This window comes from Muntiacus reevesi, chromosome 4, assembly GCF_963930625.1.
Source record: "Muntiacus reevesi chromosome 4, mMunRee1.1, whole genome shotgun sequence".
NCBI lineage: Eukaryota > Metazoa > Chordata > Mammalia > Artiodactyla > Cervidae > Muntiacus > Muntiacus reevesi.
This window is the reverse complement of record NC_089252.1, coordinates 61,983,062-62,002,947: the sequence shown is the minus strand read 5'-3', so window position 1 is coordinate 62,002,947 and position 19,886 is coordinate 61,983,062. Positions and strand designations below refer to the sequence as shown.

General features: G+C 41.6%; 1 protein-coding gene across 8 annotated transcripts in view; it reads left to right on the top strand.

Moving 5' to 3' along the window:
- SLC4A7 (solute carrier family 4 member 7) overlaps positions 1–19,886 on the top strand; it is a 123,223-nt gene that overhangs the window by 80,319 nt on the left and 23,018 nt on the right. For 5 of the 8 annotated variants that reach the window (XM_065932895.1, XM_065932901.1, XM_065932896.1 and 2 more), the window contains 9 exons: positions 1,379–1,485; positions 3,705–3,879; positions 7,442–7,575; positions 9,793–10,038; positions 11,827–11,932; positions 14,601–14,762; positions 15,405–15,518; positions 17,983–18,144; positions 18,288–18,539. In XM_065932895.1, the coding sequence (XP_065788967.1) occupies positions 1,379–1,485; positions 3,705–3,879; positions 7,442–7,575; positions 9,793–10,038; positions 11,827–11,932; positions 14,601–14,762; positions 15,405–15,518; positions 17,983–18,144; positions 18,288–18,539 (1,458 nt within the window). The remainder of the gene's footprint in view (positions 1–1,378; positions 1,486–3,704; positions 3,880–7,441; positions 7,576–9,792; positions 10,039–11,826; positions 11,933–14,600; positions 14,763–15,404; positions 15,519–17,982; positions 18,145–18,287; positions 18,540–19,886) is intronic. The other 3 variants (XM_065932898.1, XM_065932897.1, XM_065932899.1) reach the window with 2 other exon arrangements.

The following is a 19,886-nucleotide window of genomic DNA, read 5'->3' as shown; positions in this document are numbered from 1 at the left end:
TTACCTATTTTACTGTTTTTTGGTGTCAGTTTTGGGAAATTGTTGCAGTATAGTACCCATTTTATCAAGGTTTTTCATTTAGTTGCATAGGGTTGTGCTGTGTAGTCGCTCTCCCTCTCACTGTATGTTTACATATAAGTAAAATTTGTGACTTTCCTTGTCATATCTTTGGTTGTATATTAGCTGATGATTTAATCATATTTTTCTAATAGAGCAACTTTCAATATTTATTTCACTTCTCCTTTTTAAAAAAGTATATTGTGTTGTGTAACTCAGCTTCTGCATTTAGCTGTATTCCTTTCACTTTCCTTCAGGAAAGATTTTTTTCACATTTGGTGAATTAAATACTTAATACATTTATTTTTGTCCTTTCATTTTTCTTAATATAGGAGCTGCTTTGTTTTCTTGAATGATGCTTTTGCCATATCCCATCAATTGTGATATATAGTATTTTCATTAGATGCGTTTTGTGGGAGTTCAATAATTTTGTTTTCTCTTTCCCCTTTGAGCTGTGATATAAGTTAGTTTCAATCTTGACATTTTCAAATGGTAGTCTTACGATTATAAGCAAGTCGTGCTACTTTTTAAATACTGAGCATGTGTCCCAGGGAGTTCACTGCTGTGGTTGATCTGGGGTCCCCCTGGGATGAACACCCCAGCCCACGTTTTTCTTTCTCCCCACCGCTCTTCTTTCCTCTCTGTCTCCCTTCTCTCTCCCCTGTTGCTCTATTCCCACTCCACCTCTCCCGCAACCCACTTTTTTTGGTCCAGTAACCTCTGACCTTTGGAGGTAACAAAACTTGCTCCCTGAGGAGGAGAGTATCTTTTATCATGAGAATAGTACTCTTGAATTTGTAATAAAATATAATAGGGAGTTGGTTTTTATGAAAATTCATTTGATGACTCATGCTACTTAACATCTTAAGGGAGGTATTTAATAAGAAAAAATGGAATTTCCTTTTTTTCTTAATGTAAAGTATAAAGTATATTTTTTCCAATAGTGAACATGAATAAGAATTTAAAATTCTAGCTGAAGAGATGTTTTATTGGATTTTTATATTCCTGTTGCTGAGTAGTAATTTGAAATGATGTGTGTGAGTATTTTATAGTATATTTGATGTTAGATTATAAAATAGAAAAAGCCAGTATAAATTTGAAATATTAACAGAGACAAATTTTAGATTCTATTTCAAAGTGCAGTGTCTTTAAAGTGGAAGTTGATACTAGGAAGCATTTTTTTTCGAGGAGTACTGGTTAGACATATAATCAATGGGAGAGCTCATGTTCTCTTTAACGGAGATGCTATTTTGGCTTCCTGAAAACAGAATTCTGAAAGATGTGACTGTGTTGTTTTTTTTCTTTTTTTTGTGAAATGCAGGAAAAGAGAAAGATTCCTGTATTTCCCAATGGATCTGCCCCCAGCTCGGGTGACGCCCCGAAGGAGGCAGCGCACCATGCGGGGCCCGAGCTCCAGAGGACTGGACGGTGGGTACAGACTCTGCTTCCGTGTGGGCGTCTCTTGGGGGCTAGAAACTGATGTGATGGACAAAGCAGAAATATGCTTTTTCTTTGCAAGTGTTTGGAAACTAATTTTGTCTAGTATTTTTCCATATTTTAAAAAATGTGTATTGTTTTCATAGGTATATAATGTTAAGGATAATTAATATGTATTTTAAAGTAGCTTACTAGAATATATTGGATTCTGTATACTAGGATTTAATTTAAAACAAAAACATTATGCAGCATATGTTAAGAATATTGTAGTTCTGTAGTAGGTTAACTTAATTGGCTGTACAAAAGATTTCTTGAGGAAAGTGTGACGTCCTATTGCCATTCTCATAGGCAGTCAGAACAATGGGAACAGCGAGGAATTGTAGCCATTGTGTTGTGTGTATGCAGAGATGTAAAACTCTTCCGTGAGCAGCATATCATGAGATAATGTAAAGTCAGGCAGACAAGCATATAATCTCTGGAAACCTAGTTAGAAAAATTGTTGCAGAAGTTAATTCTTGGAATAAAAAAATAGAAATATTGCCAGGTCTTAGAATTTTTGTAGAGATAGAAAGGTACCGTGGTATTGTCGTAGTAGAGAAGCAGGCGTGTGGATAGTGATACTGTGTGCCCACTGGTGCTCTCTATGAGCTAAAGATCTTGAATCTTGAGTAGCAGTAGTCTCTGAATTATACTAGAGTGAGCCTCTGCCCCCATGTGAAAGGTGCTCGTTTGAGTTATTAGCATTGCTGCTTCCTCAAGCTGAGGTAGGGTTAGTCACTAAGAAGTACAAAGCCAGGCCCCTACTGATCATGTTACCTGCGAATCTCATAAATTTTTGACTTGACGATATAGTTTCATTAACTGGATTATCACTGGCACTATTTTTATTGCAAGTTGGCACCCTTTCCTTTATAGATTTTTTAGTCCCATTGCTGTCATGTTATTTATAGGATAACTTATTCCAGCTGTCAGTGTACGTTTAGGTTTATTTCAGTATTAACTTTGGAAAAAACTAGAATGGTAAAGTTTGAAACATCTAGAGCAAGAGTCCCCAACCCCAGCACTGGTCCATGGCCTGTGAGGAGCCAGGCCTCAGAGCAGGGGGGAGCGGTGGGTTTACAGCTGCTCCCCGTCACTCACATCCTCCCAGTCTGTGGAAAAATTGTATTTCGTGAAACTGGTCCCAGGTGCCAGTAAGGGTGAGGAATGCTGATCTAAAGCTTTTGAAAGCATGAGATTAACCTTTCTGATGTATTTTGAAAGCATAATATTAACTTTTTTGGTGTATTTTTCTGCAGTAGGGATTTAAATGATTACATATTTCATAAGCGCACAGTCTTTTTGAATTACTGGTTTGTCGCCAGTATTTATTGAGTATCTGCTGCTCCCCAGGCAGTGTTCTAAACCCTGGAGAGAGGAGCAGTGAGCAAGTCAAGGTCCCTGCTCCTAAGAGCTTGTTTTGTAGTGGAGTGCTTTCAGGTCAGGTCTGTCCAAAAGTCTGACTGAAGAAACAGTGACATGAGAAGGATTTGATGCACAGATATAAATTTTAATTTACTAATTAAGACATCTTTGTTTTATTAATATACACACTGGTTTGACTACATACACAGTAAATTACATACACTGAAATAGTTTTTAGACTTTTTTCTAGACCACAAATATTTATGTGTTTGGAGTATTAATTTTAGAAGTAAAATTATTTAATTCACTACTGAGTGAACTTAAGCACAGGTACTTACTAAACGGCGTTTGGGGACTTATGATTTATATTATAATTGCATTCCTGGTATTTCTCACACTTGCCTTTAAGATTTATAATGTAGATAATGATTAATAGCATTGCTTACACACATTTTCATAAATGGGTTGTTAGGTTTTATTTATTTTTATTGTACGTTTCCTTGCACATTTGTGTTTGATATTGCATTTACTTATTATATAAGTCTTTTGCCTATAGTCTTTTCAGTATATAGTCTGTAAGATATAGATGTTTGTGTCTCTTTTAATTTAGCGAGATCTACCTTTCCGCTGTCAGTGGGTTAGATTAAATGAGTGTGTCTTCTAAAATTTATACCATTATCTAAATAGGATATTAATTTTTGTTGACAAATGCTAGGCGCCAGCAGTTTTATGTAGCCCATAGTTTTAGTGTGAACAGCCAGAATCCTCTAGTGTACAGTTTGACGAGTTTCATCTCACCTATTTAGGCTTTTTGGTGGTTTGATACTTGACATCAAAAGGAAAGCACCTTTTTTCTTGAGTGACTTCAAGGATGCATTAAGCCTGCAGTGCCTGGCCTCGATTCTTTTCCTATACTGTGCCTGTATGTCTCCTGTAATCACTTTTGGAGGGCTGCTTGGAGAAGCCACAGAAGGCAGAATAGTGAGTACAAAGATTGGTAGTGGCCAGGCTCTTAGCTCCTCGGAGGCAAGTGTCTGTGTGCATTTGTCTCACTCTTCCTACTTTCATTTGAAGAGTCTCCCCACAGCATGACTAACCCGTCCCAAGGCATACTTCCCCCAAAGGTAATTGCTGTGGAAAACATGGGGAAGCCATTTGAACAGGAGAAGATGCACAGTTGAGGTAAAAAAAAAAAGAAAAGCTTTTCATGGCTTGCTGGATGAATGGTTTTATCAACTGAGTAAAAAGGCTTGTATTGTCCTTGGGGGGGGAGTGGGGGGGTTCAGAGGAACTGAACTCGTCCCAGTGGGTCGTGGGTGGGAGAGTTCATTGGGGGCGGGGGTGGGCGCTCTGTGTCCTTCAGGGCATCGTAGGACTAGTTAGAGCCACGTGATGACCAGTAACTCATCTGCCCTGGCAGGTCCACCAGGCAGACCATGGGAAGAAGGGAGCGCAATTGTGGACAATGATGGACTTTGAAGTGGTGTTTACTTTAATTTTGCTGTTACTAAACGTGTGAAAGTTGTCAAAGTATTAACTGGAAAGTATAACTGAAAACTACATCTGTGTATTGACATGACTAGAATGAAAGCTTTTATGTTTTGTTCTGGGTAATACCATACTGGGGCTGTGGTTACAGAGCAGCGTCTGGTGCTTCGTGAAATTGAGAAAGTGTTTTTTCTTGCTGTTTATATACATTTTAATGGCATTTAAGTGAGACAGTTTGTGATTCCTAAGTGTATTTTGTTTAATGATATTTACTCTTTGGAGAAAGTTTATTTTTTATAGATCTTAAGGTTTTTAAAAACCAACCAAACCTAAAGTAGTAATAATTGCTTAATTAAAGTATTTCATAAGCTGAACATGAGGTAAACCTGACAACTGAAATTTCCTTCCAACTCAGTTTATTTTCGGTTATTTAGATTCATTTATATTACTCTTTTATGTTATTATATCAGAGGTGTATATTTTTAGTAAGCTGCTTAAAGCAGCTGTCACAAGCTGTATGTGTATCTCTGCTGGTCCCCAAGGAGGTGTGTCTTGTCTGTTATGTCATGGAAGTTCTGCTTCTTCCTCTTGGACTGTCACTCACTGCCTCCCCATCTCATCCTGCTCTTAGTACCCTGTGTGTGTGATAGCGCTTTAGACGTTGGAGGGGTACGGACGCGGGTGAGACACGGACGTGTGTCTTCTCTCCTTGGGGTCCTAACCGAGAAGAAGATGAGACAGTGTATAAGCAGTTCCTATGTCATGCTCTGCTGGGCCGCACACAAGTGAAATGAAGGAGGAGCTGTAGGCGCTAGAATTATAGAAGCAGAGAGGTCAGAAGGATTATGGAGGGACGTGACGCTGTGTTTATTTTTGGTGCTTTATTGGAACTTCAGGTAAAAGTGGAGACATTAGGAAGTGTAGATCCAGAGTTTCTAGAGTGGTAGGAAAGAAATACAGAGTGGGAAGCTGAGATAGATGAGGTTAGCACTTCAAAGGGAGAGGAGAAGAGAAAAGTTATCCCCATTTGTGGATGGGAAGAGGAGGGGAGTGAGGAGGAAGTGGCCCAGCAGATTAGACAAGGGCACAGCAGAACTTTGAGCGAGAGATCAGGATGGTTTAACTTTGCAGAAACCAAATCAGAGGTCGAGAAGGAGGCGACTTGAGCAGGGACTGCCCCGCGCCCTGCAGTGGGGGGTGAGGGGGTGACGAGGGGAGGCTTCTGCTGGGTGATGACTTGGAGACTGAATGTGGGTTGGGGGAGGCAGCACAGTGGGGCTGTGATTTCTTCAGGGAAAGATGGGTTTCACTTTGGCAAAGAACATAGAAGTGGCTTAAAACTTGGGAAAAAGTGGATCTGGGTAGAGGAACTAGTGAGTGTGGCAGTGAGGGGAACAGTAAGGAAGGTCTCCACCAGGCAGAGTCTGCTTTTTCCACACGGCACTTGAGGGGGAGTTCATTCTGTGCCGGCAGCATCTCCAAACCCCTTACCCCTTACCAACCCCCTCCCCCATCCCCGCCATTAGCATTTCTTTATTTGCCATCTCCTTGTTTCTGTTTCTCTGCTTTCTGTTTCTCGATGATGTTTAGACATTTTTTCCCTTTGATTTGAGCTCTGAATTCATTCCTAGATATACAGACTGTAATTGAACCAAGGATTTTATAACAGCTTAGCAAGCATTGTCTTCCAGGACAGTCTTTTTTGTCTGTGGGCAAGAAAACACGTTTATCTCGTACAGTTCATAAATACATTGTTAACATGAACGCTTCCTCATTTTGCCAAAAGTGAAGTCTGTATGTGGGTTTGATCCTGTTTTTATACTGAGAGTTGAATGTCTCATTTACGACATAACTGTCTCTGCTGTGAGTGATTCTGACACGCTGTTGGTACTGATGTTGAGAGCGTCCCGTATGCCAGACAGTGTTCCTGCTGGTGTTTGCAGAAACACTGCTTCATTAAGCTCTCCTGGCTCTCATCACCCACATTCAAAGGTGAGGAAAGTTGGGCTGGGTGAGTTGGAGACGTGGCCGCGGTTCAGCAGCTCACAGCTCGCAGGAGGTGGTCTGCTTCCTCCGATCTGGTCCCCTGGAGCCCCGATCTCTGCCCGCTGCTTGCTGCCTCCAGGCCAGGAGGACTGTCTCTCAGAAGCGCCTTCTCTTTGCTTCACTGATGCTAGGCTTTCCCTTTCCTGGTCGTGTGTTCCCGTTGACCTTGATGTTTGTGAGTGGAAACTGTTTTCTTTCTGCCCCCACCTCCCTGTCTAGTGGCAGAGTCTATACACCTTCCCAACTCATCCCCTAGTCAGTTAGGGTGTGACACTGGTGGTGAAATAAAACTGGCCTACTAGCTTTCAAGATTTTTCCGAGTCTTTCATTTTATCATTTTAACCCAACTTTAGAGGGTTTTCCTTTTCCATGGTTTCCAGGAGATTTTTCATTTATTTGTGTTAAGCATTTCATTTTTTGTATTTATTGGTTAAGCCAGTCATATTAGAATAATTTCTTTAAAATGTGTGGGGAATTGTCTTTGGAAATCAATTTGAGAATGATAGGACCACGTGATAATGTCTTGTTCATCTATTTGAAGAAGTAGATTTTTTTTGGAACATACCATATCAAACACTTCAAATACTTTTTATTTTCTTAAATGAACTGTTTTGGACATGCCACAATACTGAAAACAGTATATGCATCTTTGTCCTCACCACAGGCTTCAGAAGTAAAGCATGTTATGTAGAGGGGTTGAAGCCTCTTGTGTCTGTCTTCCATGTACCCCACTCTCCCTGCCTCCCACAGTGTTGAGTTTTAAATTAATGCTGATTGCAAAAGTTCACCTCCAGTATGTGAAAACAAAACAATTTTCTAGTGTATTTAAAATATGTTTGTGATTTTCTTTATTTAAATGTTAAGTTTGAGATTTAAAGTTGCATTTACTATGTTTTTTTAAACCACTTGATTAATGTTTTTATTTTTCAGATGTCTTACATGTACTGCAGTAGGTTAGAGACGTGTTCATGATGTATTACTTTTCTTCGTTTCTTCTTTCCTTAAACAGAGTGCAATAGAGTCTCTTTTTGGAGCATCATTAACTGGGATTGCCTACTCGTTGTTTGCTGGGCAACCTCTCACAATATTGGGGAGCACAGGTCCAGTTTTAGTGTTTGAAAAAATTTTATTTAAATTCTGCAGGTATGTAATAGCTATCCACTTTTCACATGTGTTTACGTAAGTGTATAGTTATATATTATTGTATTAACTTAAAAGTTCTTTGTGTATTTATTAATAGCTGGAAAAGAGGATCTGACCAGTATATATATATATATATTTTTTTTTTTTTTCAATGCTTTGGGGCCACTGTGTGGCAAACCCTCCTCTGGCTCCTGCTGTCACCCCAGTCCCCTTGAGTATAAAGTCCATGGATTTGAGTTCTGATAAGCATGTCACTTGAGGAACAGTAAAAATCCTTTGTGCGACCAGATTTCAGCCTAGTCAGAAGGTGTTAAATCTGAATTAGATATTGAACAGTATGCTGGTCTTGTTAGAAGTTTAGAAAGAGGTGAGTCTAGAAGGCTGGTGCTGGCTCTGCCGGGCAGAGGGCGGGGGTTGTTCATGCACAGGGTCAGTGCAGGCCGCTGGGCCGTGGCCTCAGAATTTGACCCAGCAGTCCTATCCCTTTAGTGAGAGCATTGCAGCTGGATGTTTAGCCTGAAACAACTTGGTGCTGTTACAGGTTTGACTCATCTAATTCCTCTTGTTCTGATTCTTTCTTCCCTGAACAAGCTGATTCTGATCTGGCATGATACACACATAAATCGAGAATGTAGTGGCCTGACCTGTTTTAGGCTCACTTGTTTGACACTGAGTTGGAAAATGAGTCACTGTGGGGTGACGCTGGTGGTGGCGGAGCCAGCGGTGGTGGAGGTGTGGCGGCAGGGCAGGGGTGTGGCGGTGGGGCAGGGGTGTGGCGGCAGGAGGGGTGTGACGGGGGCAGGAGTGTGATGGCGGGCAGGGGTGTGACGGCGGGGCAGGGGCAGGGATGTGGTGGCGGGGCAGGGGTGTGGTGGTGGGGCAGGGGTGTGACGGGGGCAGGGGTGTGACGGCGGGGCAGGGGCAGGGCAGGGGTGTGACGGCGGGCAGGGGCAGGGCAGGGGTGTGGTGGCAGGCAGGGGTGTGACAGCGGGGCAGGGGTGTGACGGGGGCAGAGGTATGACGGTGGGCAGGGGTGTGATGGTGGGGCAGGGGCAGAGGTGTGGCAGCGGGGCAGGGGTGTGATGGCAGGGCAGGGGCAGGGCAGGGGTGTGGCGGCGGGGCAGGGGTGTGACGGCGGGGCAGGGGTGTGACGGGGGCAGAGGTGTGACGGTGGGCAGGGGTGTGACGGCGGGGCAGGGCAGGGATGTGGCGGCGGGGCAGGGGTGTGACGGCGGGGCAGGGCAGGGGTGTGGCGGCAGGCAGGGGTGTGACGGAGGCAGGGGTGCGACGGCGGGGCAGGGTAGGGGTGTGATGGGGGCAGGGGTGTGACGGCGGGGCAGGGCAGGGGTGTGGCGGCAGGCAGGGGTGTGACGGGGGCAGGAGTGTGACGGCGGGGCAGGGTAGGGGTGTGGCGGTGGGCAGGGGTGTGACGGCGGGGCAGGGCAGGGGTGTGGCAGCAGGCAGGGGTGTGGCGGTGGGGCAAGGGTGTGACGGGGGCAGGGGTGTGACGGCGGGGCAGGGTAGGGGTGTGACGGGGGCAGGGGTGTGGCGGCGGGCAGGGGTGTGACGGGGGCAGGGGTGTGACGAGGGGGCAGGGCAGGGTTGTGGTGGCAGGCAGGGGTGTGGCGGCAGGCAGGGGTGTGGCGGCGGGGCAGGGGTGTGACGGCGGGGCAGGGTAGGGGTGTGACAGCGGCAGGGGTGTAAGGGGGGCAGGGGTGTGGCCACTGTGTCACCCTGAGCCCTGGGGTGCAGAGAGCAGCACACATCCAGGTGTCCTGGAGGCTGGTGTCTGTCGCCTAAGCAGGGGTGTGGTGGCGGGGCAGGGGTGTGGTGGTGGGGCAGGGGTGTGACGGGGGCAGGGGTGTGACGGCGGGGCAGGGGCAGGGCAGGGGTGTGGTGTGGTAGAAATACCTGATTTCTAAAGTAAGGTCTTTGTTTTTAACTGTATATTGCCTGCTAGGTTTACACTGGAAAGCTTTTGTATAAGTAAAATATAACTGTTAAGTCTAACAACAAGCTGGTCTTCAGTTGAAGCAAAAGAAAGAAAAACACATAGAGCTTTCTCTAGTCATTATTTTGCTATTCTGTGAAATGCTCTCTTTTAGAAATCTCATGTTTTTATACTGTTCTTATTGCTTATTGTGGAAATTTTAAGTCCCAGTACTGTTTGGCATGTATATGTTGATCGTGTCCACGTTTATTTTTCTTTCCAAACAGAGATTACCACCTTTCCTATCTGTCCCTGAGAACCAGCATTGGTCTGTGGACCTCTTTCTTGTGCATTGTTTTGGTTGCAACAGATGCAAGCAGCCTGGTGTGCTACATCACGCGGTTCACCGAGGAGGCTTTTGCAGCTCTCATCTGCATCATATTCATCTACGAGGCTTTGGAGAAGCTCTTCCATTTAGGAGAAACATATGCATTTAATATGCACAACAATTTGGAGGAACTGACCAGCTACTCGTAAGTATTTCTATTTCCCTTAACATTAAAATGTATTTTTGCAGACGTTTAAGAGCAAAAGAAAACAGATTTTTTTTTTTGCAATGTGATGCTTGCTGTATATCAAGCTATAACTACTCAACTGGCAATACAGAGGTTGACTTGTTTGTTACAGGTGAGATCTTACCAAAGCACTCAGTGGACATAAATGTGACTGAACAAATTCAGTCACTGTTATTCCATGAAACAGTTTGTCCAAGTGTGTATGTTTTTGGTTTCATGTTTAAATTGGATTGGCCAGTTTAAGTTCAGTTGTTTGGCAGTTGCCCACCATATATTTAAATATTGTTCATGTTGTGCATTTTCATTAATTTTTGTGGATGTTATTTTAAAATATAATTTCAGTGTACTGTTGTATGCTGTTTAGCGGATTATTTTCTTTGTGATAAAGCATGAAATGAAAATATTTTAAGACCCAGAAATAAAATGGGATTTGAGAAGTAATTATAATAGTTACAAAGGGTTGGCAGACATTTAAACGTCATGAAGGTGATTAAAATGACACGTTCTGAGGTGGATGCCTGTATTTGCTGTCCTGTGCACAGCTGATGTGAGCTTGAGCCTGCATTTGGTGAACTTTCACGGAGGAACGTGGTGACCAAAACCCTTCCTCCTGGCCCCTCCCCGTGCCCCCGCGACACACTGCTCCTCCCCCGCTGTCCTCCACACCCCAGCCTTGATGGACAGGGAACGGAGGAGCCTGCAAACTTCCTGTAAGATATTGACCTGCTTGAAAATATTAGCGACACTCTGATATCAAGTCTGTTTTGCATCCCCTTTGTTCTCAAACTAGGTATTTTTTTACTTAATTCTCTGTCTTCTCTCTTTCCCTGTTACTCTGATCTTTAAGAAGCGTGAGCATGATTTTCACAGCTCGTGACAGCGGTTAGAGCAGTTTCTGGTGTGCAAATCCTTTGCTCAGCTGACATTTTGTGGCAGACAGTGTGTTGAGTGTTGCTTAATAATATTCATGTCATTGTGAGTCATTCATGTCATAGCCCCTTTTGTGTATGAAGAACCCGAGGCTCTTTAAGGTTAGAACTTGACTTGGGTCAAATAGCTAGCAAATGACAGAGCCTCAGTGAATCCGAAGTCCAGCCTCCCACCTGTTCTCAAACAGCTCATGGTCCAGTTGAGAATATTTTTGTTTGTTCTTTTCATTTTTTTAAATCCATATTTAGAGATTTGTTTTCTCATGTGTGTGTTTCTAGCTTTTTCAGGCAGGTCAGATAGTTCTGGGTGCGAACTGAATTCTGATTAGTTTAACTCTCCTAGTGCTGTCCTGAAAAATGGTGTTTTACCCATTACTGTAAGGATGACTCTTAAGATGCATAAAGGAATTGCTAGAATTCCTGGAATTAACAAGAGCAGACATTGTACTGGTTCCCAGCGCCTGATGTGTGTGTGGACAGTGGGGCGGCGGCAGCTCCGTGGAGGTTAAGTGATGAGATTGAATGGAGGCTGACCATGTTAAAGGTGGTGTCTTCCTAGATTTTTAAAGAAAATAGTTCTGCCCCAAGGGATGTATCCAACTAGTTCCATTAAGTAAGCATTTTCTTTGTTTTATTTATGTAAGCCAAGCTTCAGTCAATTCCATTGTTTTTGAAATGTTTTCACTTTTTTTTCCCATGCATTATAACATGTAATAAAGTTAAGAAGTTAAAAACTACTCCACTGTGTGACTGATTTAATACAATATAAACTCGAAGTTCAGAATCCTTACAACTGTATCCCATTCTGATTTCTCAGATGTGTGTGTGTTGAGCCTTCTGACCCTGGCAATGAAACTCTGAAGATGTGGGAGGAACAGAATGTGACAGCCCACGACATTCCCTGGGGGAACCTCACTGTGTCTGTGAGTATAAATGAAGCGAAGGCTGGTGCAAACAATTAAGCTCGTTCTTGAGCTTTTTCTGAGTAAAACGAAGTGAAAGTCACTCAGTTGTGTCCAACTCTTTGCGACCCCATGGACTGTACAGGCCAGAATACTGGAGTGGGTAGCCATTCTCTTCTCCAGGGGATCTTCCGAACCCAGGGATTGAACCCAGGTCTCCCGGACCGCAGGCGGAGTCTTTTTACCAGCTGAGCCACCAGGGAAGCCCAAGAATACTGGAGTGGGTAGCCTGTCCATTCTCCAGTGGGTTTTCCCGGCCCAGGAATTGAACTGAGATCTGTTGCATTGCAGGTGGATTCTTTACCAGCTGAGCTACATGGGAAGCCCCTTTCTGAGTAAACCTATGTTTTCTTCTTGATTGATGGATATCGTTTTCAGAGTATAGTGTTGTGTTGTCTAACCAAATAGGAATTACCACATTTTTTTTTATCATGTCCTGAAGTGTAAAAGCTGATAAAAACTGAAACTGAGATCAAGGGAAGAGAGATCAAGAGGGACTGTATTTGGCTTCCAGGAACTGAAAAAAAAGTGAAAGTGTAGTCGCTCAATTGTATTGACTACTGTAGCCCTCCATGCCCCTCTGTCCATGGAATTCTCCAGGCAGGACCCTGGAGTGGGTAGCTATTCCTCTCTCCAGGGGACCTTCCTGACCCAGGGATCGAACCTGGGTGGTCTCTATCGCAGGCAGATTCTTTAGCATCTGAAGCACCAGGGAAGCCCTCCAAGATACTGTTTATTAGAAACGTATGAATATGCTTTCGGGTTTCTAGATCCTCTTGGGTCCATACACTAATCAGCCTGTGGTTGCTGGTTGCAGGTCCCAGAGTTAACAGTTGAGCAGCTCGTACCCACCTGTCCTGCCTTCTGTTGTTCAGCCTCTCTGGGACCTGCCTGTTCTGATCAGGGGTGCTTAGACTGAACCTCTTTACCTGGTGGAGACTAGTCTGACTTGAGCACTGAGAGAAAGAAAAGGAAGAAAAGGGCAGAAATGTATAATGAGCACCTGCTGGGTACTGAAGACTGTTAGACACATATTTTTGTGTTTTGTTGGGAAATATTGTCCTAGCTCTAGAGTAGCTGTTTTGGTCACTTCCCAGGTTGGGATTTAGAAATGAAGGTGTCCAGTGACGCTAGCAGTATCAGTGAAAACCCACCATCCCCTGAGCTGCTCTGGTGCTTTTTATATCATGTAAGCATTTGTAGGTCATCCCTTTCTCTCTTAGGGTGATAGTGAGCTCCTGAATATAGAGTTGGAGGGATTTCATCTGCAGTGTTATCCCACTGATCATTTACATCTGCGCTGTGCAGTGCAGTAGTCACGGACCACATGTGTCTGTATTTAACTGTACATTAAATAAAATTAAAAGTTGAGTTTCTTGGCTGCACTAGACGTGCTCATGTCATGTGGCTGACTGCTGGCCAGCTGTATGGGCAGTATAGATTTATGACACCTTATCAACACGGTGGTTCTGGGACAGTGTGGAGACAAAGCACTGTCCGTAAGTCATCAGCCTAGAATAATACTGTACTGCTATATATGGAAAAAGTAACTGCTGTTCTGAAAGGGGTAGAGTTAATAGAGGTGTTCAAATGAAAGTGATTAGTTAAAAAATGAAAAACTCTTCATGTTGAATAGGATGTCCTAATATCTCAGATTACTTATATGTATGGTCTGTTCAGTGTGTTTTTTTGATCCCTAACAGGGCCATGTTAAGTTTCTTTGTATAGCTGTAGCTTTTATTTCTATGATCCATGTTGTAAACTGTAGGATTACTAATGTTAGCACATAGAAATTGAGAATAATGGATTCTCAATTTGGCTGTTGAGAATCCATTAATGGATTCTCCTTTGGCTATTTTTCTTTCAGTAAACCTGATTTATGCTTTGAAAATGAATCTCATTAGAATATAAGTAAGGAGAAAAGGACTTCAGTTGTTTTTGTTAATTTCTGGTTGTCTTTCAGTTATTCTTTTCCCTCAAAAGGAAAATCAAGTCAATATATTTCTATAATTGTGCTATATTATTGATTACATTATTGATTTTTTAAAGGAAATACTTCGGTGGTTCACTTTACTGTTTCAATCTCACCTTTAGAAAAGTCAGAAAAAAAGTCAAAAAAGCCAAACACAGTTTTTACTATTGAGTTGAATTTAGTACTATAGCCATCTCTTATTCAGCATTGTAAAGGCAGAGTAGTAATTTTCTGACTTTTGATTTTATTTTAAGTAACTTGTTCAAAAGTAATGGAAAGATAGTAAAATTGTTGACCAAAGATGCAAACAAAATATTTGGGAATTAATACTCAATATATAAACCTTTCACTAAAGGAAATAAAGAGTTTAAAGAAAGGACTGTATGATATAGTAGCTTGACAAGATACATTATTTCCTTTCAGTGATTTCTAAGATGCACAGATTTGTCAAACCATTACCTCTGAACTCAAGATGTGTTTTAAAACTGATTGTGTTTTAACATTGACTTGATGTTGTGTTTTTCTAAGTGAAACAGAATAACGGTGTGTCTTTTGATAAGTAGCATCTTAAGAGTCAGAGAAGTTCCTCATTAATTTATTGGATATCTGAGAATCCCCTTTACCTCTTCCTTTTCTGTTTTTCACCCCTTTTTTCAGGAATGTAAAATCTACCACGGTACATTTGTAGGATCAGCTTGTAGTCTCCATGGACCTTATATCCCAGATGTGCTCTTTTGGTCTGTCATCTTATTTTTCACAACATTTTTTCTGTCTTCATTCCTCAAGCAATTTAAGACCAAGCGCTATTTTCCTACCAAGGTAATTGGGGTTTAATTTTGGAGTTCTTGTAATTCTCATGTTTTTAAACAGTAAGATATTTTTTGAGGTTAGTAATTTTATGTCAAGCAGCTATAAGGAAATTATTCCTAGTGAAAAGTGTAGAGAACAGACATGTGGACGGAGGGCGGAAGAGGAAGGTGGGATGAACTGAGAGCAGCACTGACATACACCCACTGCCCTATGTAAAGCAGAGAGCTAGTGAGAAGCCGCAGTGTGCCCCAGGGAGCTCGGCTCAGAGCTCTGTGATGGCCTGGGGGGCTGGGTGGGCGGGAGGTGCGGGGGGGCATATGTTATACATGTAGTTACTTCACTTCATTGTACAGCAGAAACTAACTACATTGTAAAGCAATTATATTCGAATAAAGTTTTAAAGGTGTGTATTCCCTATCTGAGCTAACAGTAGAAAGACAATGGCATCAAGGGGCATGATAGGTCAGTTGTGAAATGTGTTTCTTATCTTTTGTAAAAAATATTAGTTATAAATGTGTTTCACTGATGCATCATCACTAATTAAAAAACTCATTCACACTTTCTAGTGGCACATTTAATCTGTAAAAGATATGAATTATTTAGAAAGGACAGTATTTCTGTGTCTATACTAACGTAACCCCTTTAACATAGGTGCGCTCGACAATCAGTGACTTTGCTGTATTTCTCACCATAGTAATAATGGTTGTAATTGACTACCTTGTAGGAGTTCCATCTCCTAAACTTCATGTTCCTGAAAAATTCGAGGTAAGGATTAAAACACTTGGCTATTTGTTACTGGGAAATACCAAACTACTTTAAAGTAAGATACTGCCTGCTAGTTAGTAATTTTTAAAATATGCACATTCTCTGTGAAGAGCTGATGCTTTGAAAGGAAAAATTATGTATACCTCTCACAGATATAAACAATGACAAGATGAACAGAGACAAGTGAATATATTTAGGAAATAAACAAGAAGGTATCAAATCTAGTCCCTCACAGAGAGTAAGTGGAAATATTCATAGTGAGGAGATCAGAGTCATTTAAAATTTTTGACCCTGCTGTCATAGCTGGAGTTCATGATACACTCTGCAGGTGAAAGAAACATTCTTTATTCCTTTGTGAAGAAGTAACTCAAACTTGAATTTATAAGAGTAGCAAGGCGATCCTAATTAAAATTTCTAGAAGAGTGATTGATATATCTGACAGTAATTGGAAAGTGTCTTGTAACATTTTTCAGCAGAATCAAGAAAGAATTTTTTTTTGTCCACAAGAAAAGTGATGCTTAGTCTGAGGAACCACGAACTTTTTGGTTTCATTAAAACTACAGATCTTTTGTATTGTTGTTCAGTCACTCACTCATATCTGCCCCTTTGCCAACCCCATGGCCTGCATAATGCAACATCTGATAATTATTTTCCCTTCTAAGTTGGAGATGGTAGCTTTTGAATAGTTTCTGGAAATTTTTAATAATCAAGTGTTTGTGTCATTGCCTGTATTTACATTTAACAAATTATATGACTTTGAGAAGCAGAAAATTTAAAGGGGATTAGAAATAAGGAATATAATGAAAATAAATTTAGTCTGTTTTTTCTTTGACAGGGATTAAAAAACAGAATCATTTTTAAAACCTGTGTCCTCCAAAGTAGAATACGTCATGGAAAATGATCCTCAAATTATATGGATCTACTCATATTTTATCTAAAAATAAGAAACATTAAACTTTATAATGTTTATGATATGAATTTCACTATAAAGATAATTGTTAGTAATGTAATGCATAAATAAATATAGAATCATTTGGGTGAATAAATGTCTTTTTCCTGCTATGAGTATATAACTTAAAAAGTTTGGAGACCTTTGTTTAAAAGCATAGATATTGAGCCACTAAAGCTTTTAAGCCATTAGAGATGACTATATCTAAGTCATTCTATGTTTACCAAGTCTTACAATTGACAAAACTGTAAATTATATTAATGTAATTTCTTATAATCCTGGTCCCATTTCCTTATTCTGGTTCCAAATATGTCTTTGTTACTCATTTATCTAGCTTTGAAGTAGCAAACTGATTTCAAGGGTTATTAAATACACTTGGGGAAATAGTTAAGAATATATGCATTATATAGATAAAACATTTTTATCCACATGCAGTACTGAATGTGAAGCATTATCATGTGTATCCGTGTGGGGAAATGATAACATTTAAATTTGAAAAGTTAATTTCCCTTTTATATTGACAAAAATGTTTTCTTGTAGAAAAAAATAGGCTTAATATAAAGGCTAAGTAGTAGGATCATGTTTAAATTTTAATATATCCAATACCCTCCAAGAATGCTAGATTCTTAGGGGCTTTAAAAATGTTTCATTTAAAGCAGGTTTATGTTACAGCATTGAAATATATTAGTATCTGATGAAGTGTCAGGTTTGTGTCAGTCCCTGCTTTGGAAGAATAGTGGGCCAAGGCCCAGTGCGGCCTGAGTACTGACGCTGTCACGATGACTAGTCTATAGGGTCTACAAGGCGGTTTATTAATAGTCTTCAGAGTTAACCTAGTAGGTAGTCTGACTTCACTTTATATGGAGTGGATAGGCGTGTGTTGAAATGAAACTCTGCTTCGCTTACCTATCACTGCATAACAAATCTCCTAAAACCTCGTATCCTGAAACAACAGTTCTTTTCTGTTCATAAATCTGTGATGTTGGCCCTAGGCTGAGGTGGGGGTGGTCTGGTCCCCTGGTGTGGGATCTTTGGGTGCCTGCCGTCTTTACTACCTTGGTGGGGGCATGTTTGGGAGCTCAGCGCAGAGGCTGAATGAAGGGACTGGTAGTTGCCTCCTACCCCTGTCTCATCATACTGTGTCTCATCCTCAAGAAAGCTTATCCAGGCTTACTCAGAGCTTAACCCCGGGGCTCCAGGAGGCTAGAAGAGCAGCAGCAAGGTCCTTCCAGGCCAAGATGCAGGAATCACAGGGTCACCATGGCCTTGTCCCCAGGTCCAAGGGGAGGACTTTGATGCTACCTCCGGATGGAGAGAGTGGCTCAGTCATGTGCACAGGGACCTGCCTCGGGGACAAGAAAATCCCCACGAGCGTCTCTGCAGATAATTCACAACAGATTCCAGGGTTCAGTCCGGTTCTTTCCAACCCCTTGGCATTTCTTGGGGGTAGACACAGTCTCTACTGATAGAAGGAAACTTTTCTTTCTTCCTTTGAATTTTTCAATGTTTTAACAGCCTACTGATAAAAATAGGGGCTGGATCATAAGCCCGCTGGGAGAGAACCCTTGGTGGACCTTGTTAATCGCGGCCATTCCAGCTCTGCTATGCACCATTCTCATCTTCATGGATCAGCAGATCACGGCGGTGATCATCAACAGAAAGGAGCACAAGTTGAAGGTAATTTTCAGAGTGTGTCCGAGAGTTTTCTTTGAGTTGGAGGTGGTGAGCATTAGTTTCTTCTCTCTTTATGAGTGGCGCAGAATTTGAACCTGAGAGAACAGTATATGCTGACAGATCTCCGTGTTGGCTTCCCTTTTCAGAAAGGAGCTGGCTACCACCTTGACCTGCTCGTGGTTGGTGTCATGCTGGGAGTGTGCTCTGTCATGGGGCTTCCATGGTTTGTGGCTGCAACGGTGTTGTCAATAAGTCATGTCAACAGCCTAAAAGTGGAATCTGAATGCTCTGCTCCTGGGGAGCAACCCAAGTTTTTGGGCATTCGTGAACAGCGGGTGACAGGGCTAATGATTTTTATTCTAATGGGCCTGTCTGTGTTCATGACTTCAGTACTAAAGGTAAAATCTCTTTGTTACAGTGTTTTAAAAATCTTTTTTTGTCTTAAAATTTATACTTGGTGGTATGAAAATGAAACATTAAAATATCTAAAATAGTTTCATTAGAGTTTACTTGGAAAATAAATATTTTGGAATGGTGGTTGCTATGGTAGGTATCAGGGTTAGATTGTATCCTTTTGAAAAATAATGTGAAAGGGTACTATTAAAGACTGCAGAGTTTTGGAAGAAGTTCATCTGTGGCTTAGTTACAGTCTAAAAGAAGAATATACCTAGAGAATTTTATAAGTATGTTAGAGGAAGTAATATTGAAAGGTAGATGAAACAGTAATTTAACTGAAATGTAAAAAATAATACTGCTATTAATTGAATGAATACATTCTTCCTGATGAACTAAATGAGATATAAGTAGTAGCACTCATATCTTTTAGTCACATCTGAGGTTTACTATACATATTCTACTGAATCTGGTAATTTAACAAGAAACAGTCATAGCAAACCTAGCTAAGTATCTAATCTGGTATTTTCTGTTAATCATGAAAGAGCTCACTTCCATTGTTTTTTTGTTTGTAAACTATAAATTAAAATGCAGATGTGGAGCATTGTATGCATGTGTGTTACGGGGTAACTAAAAAAATTGTTATTAGTACTAGAATTCTTTGACCTCCTTTTGTGCAGCCAAGTAATTGGCCAAGTATTTGTTGAGTACTTTCTGTACTATGAGTTACTGAGGAAACGACAACAAACAGGACAGTGTCTGCTCGGAAGACTCAGGCAGTCTGGTTGGTGAGACAGGTAGAGAGATGGGCAGTTGCTTCCTGGTGGTGAGTGTCCTGTTAGAGCAGGAGGCTGGAGAAACACGCGGTGCCGCCTTGCGTGGACGCTGCCCCCTACTGGCCAGGGTTGCCGTTTACACGGGTTTTCAGTAGTTTCACACATTTTAAAGTATTAACTGCATATTATAGGCAGAAAAATTCAAGTAGAATATCAAGAAAGCTCTCAAAGGAAAAGCTTGTTTTCTCTCACTTTCCAAAAGCAACTTTCTAGAAGTAAACTTTTTACTCCTTTGTTTTTTACGAGATTTTGTTAGTCAGTGCCATTACATTTCTGCATCCTTTTATAATGTTATTTCTAAGTTTATTGTCTTTAGTGAAATAGTGAAAGTAGTGATTCTCGCTGCCCAAGACGCTGACTCTTAAAGGCTCACCCAAGGACCTCTTGTGGGGCCTGCAGGAGCCCCGCTCGCCCAGGTGTGCGTCTGCGAGGCGGGGTTGTCCTCGCGGCCTTTGGGCAGAACCGCGTAAGCGGTAGGCCGAGCTAGGTAGAGGCGGGAGAGAGGGGTCCTCTGTT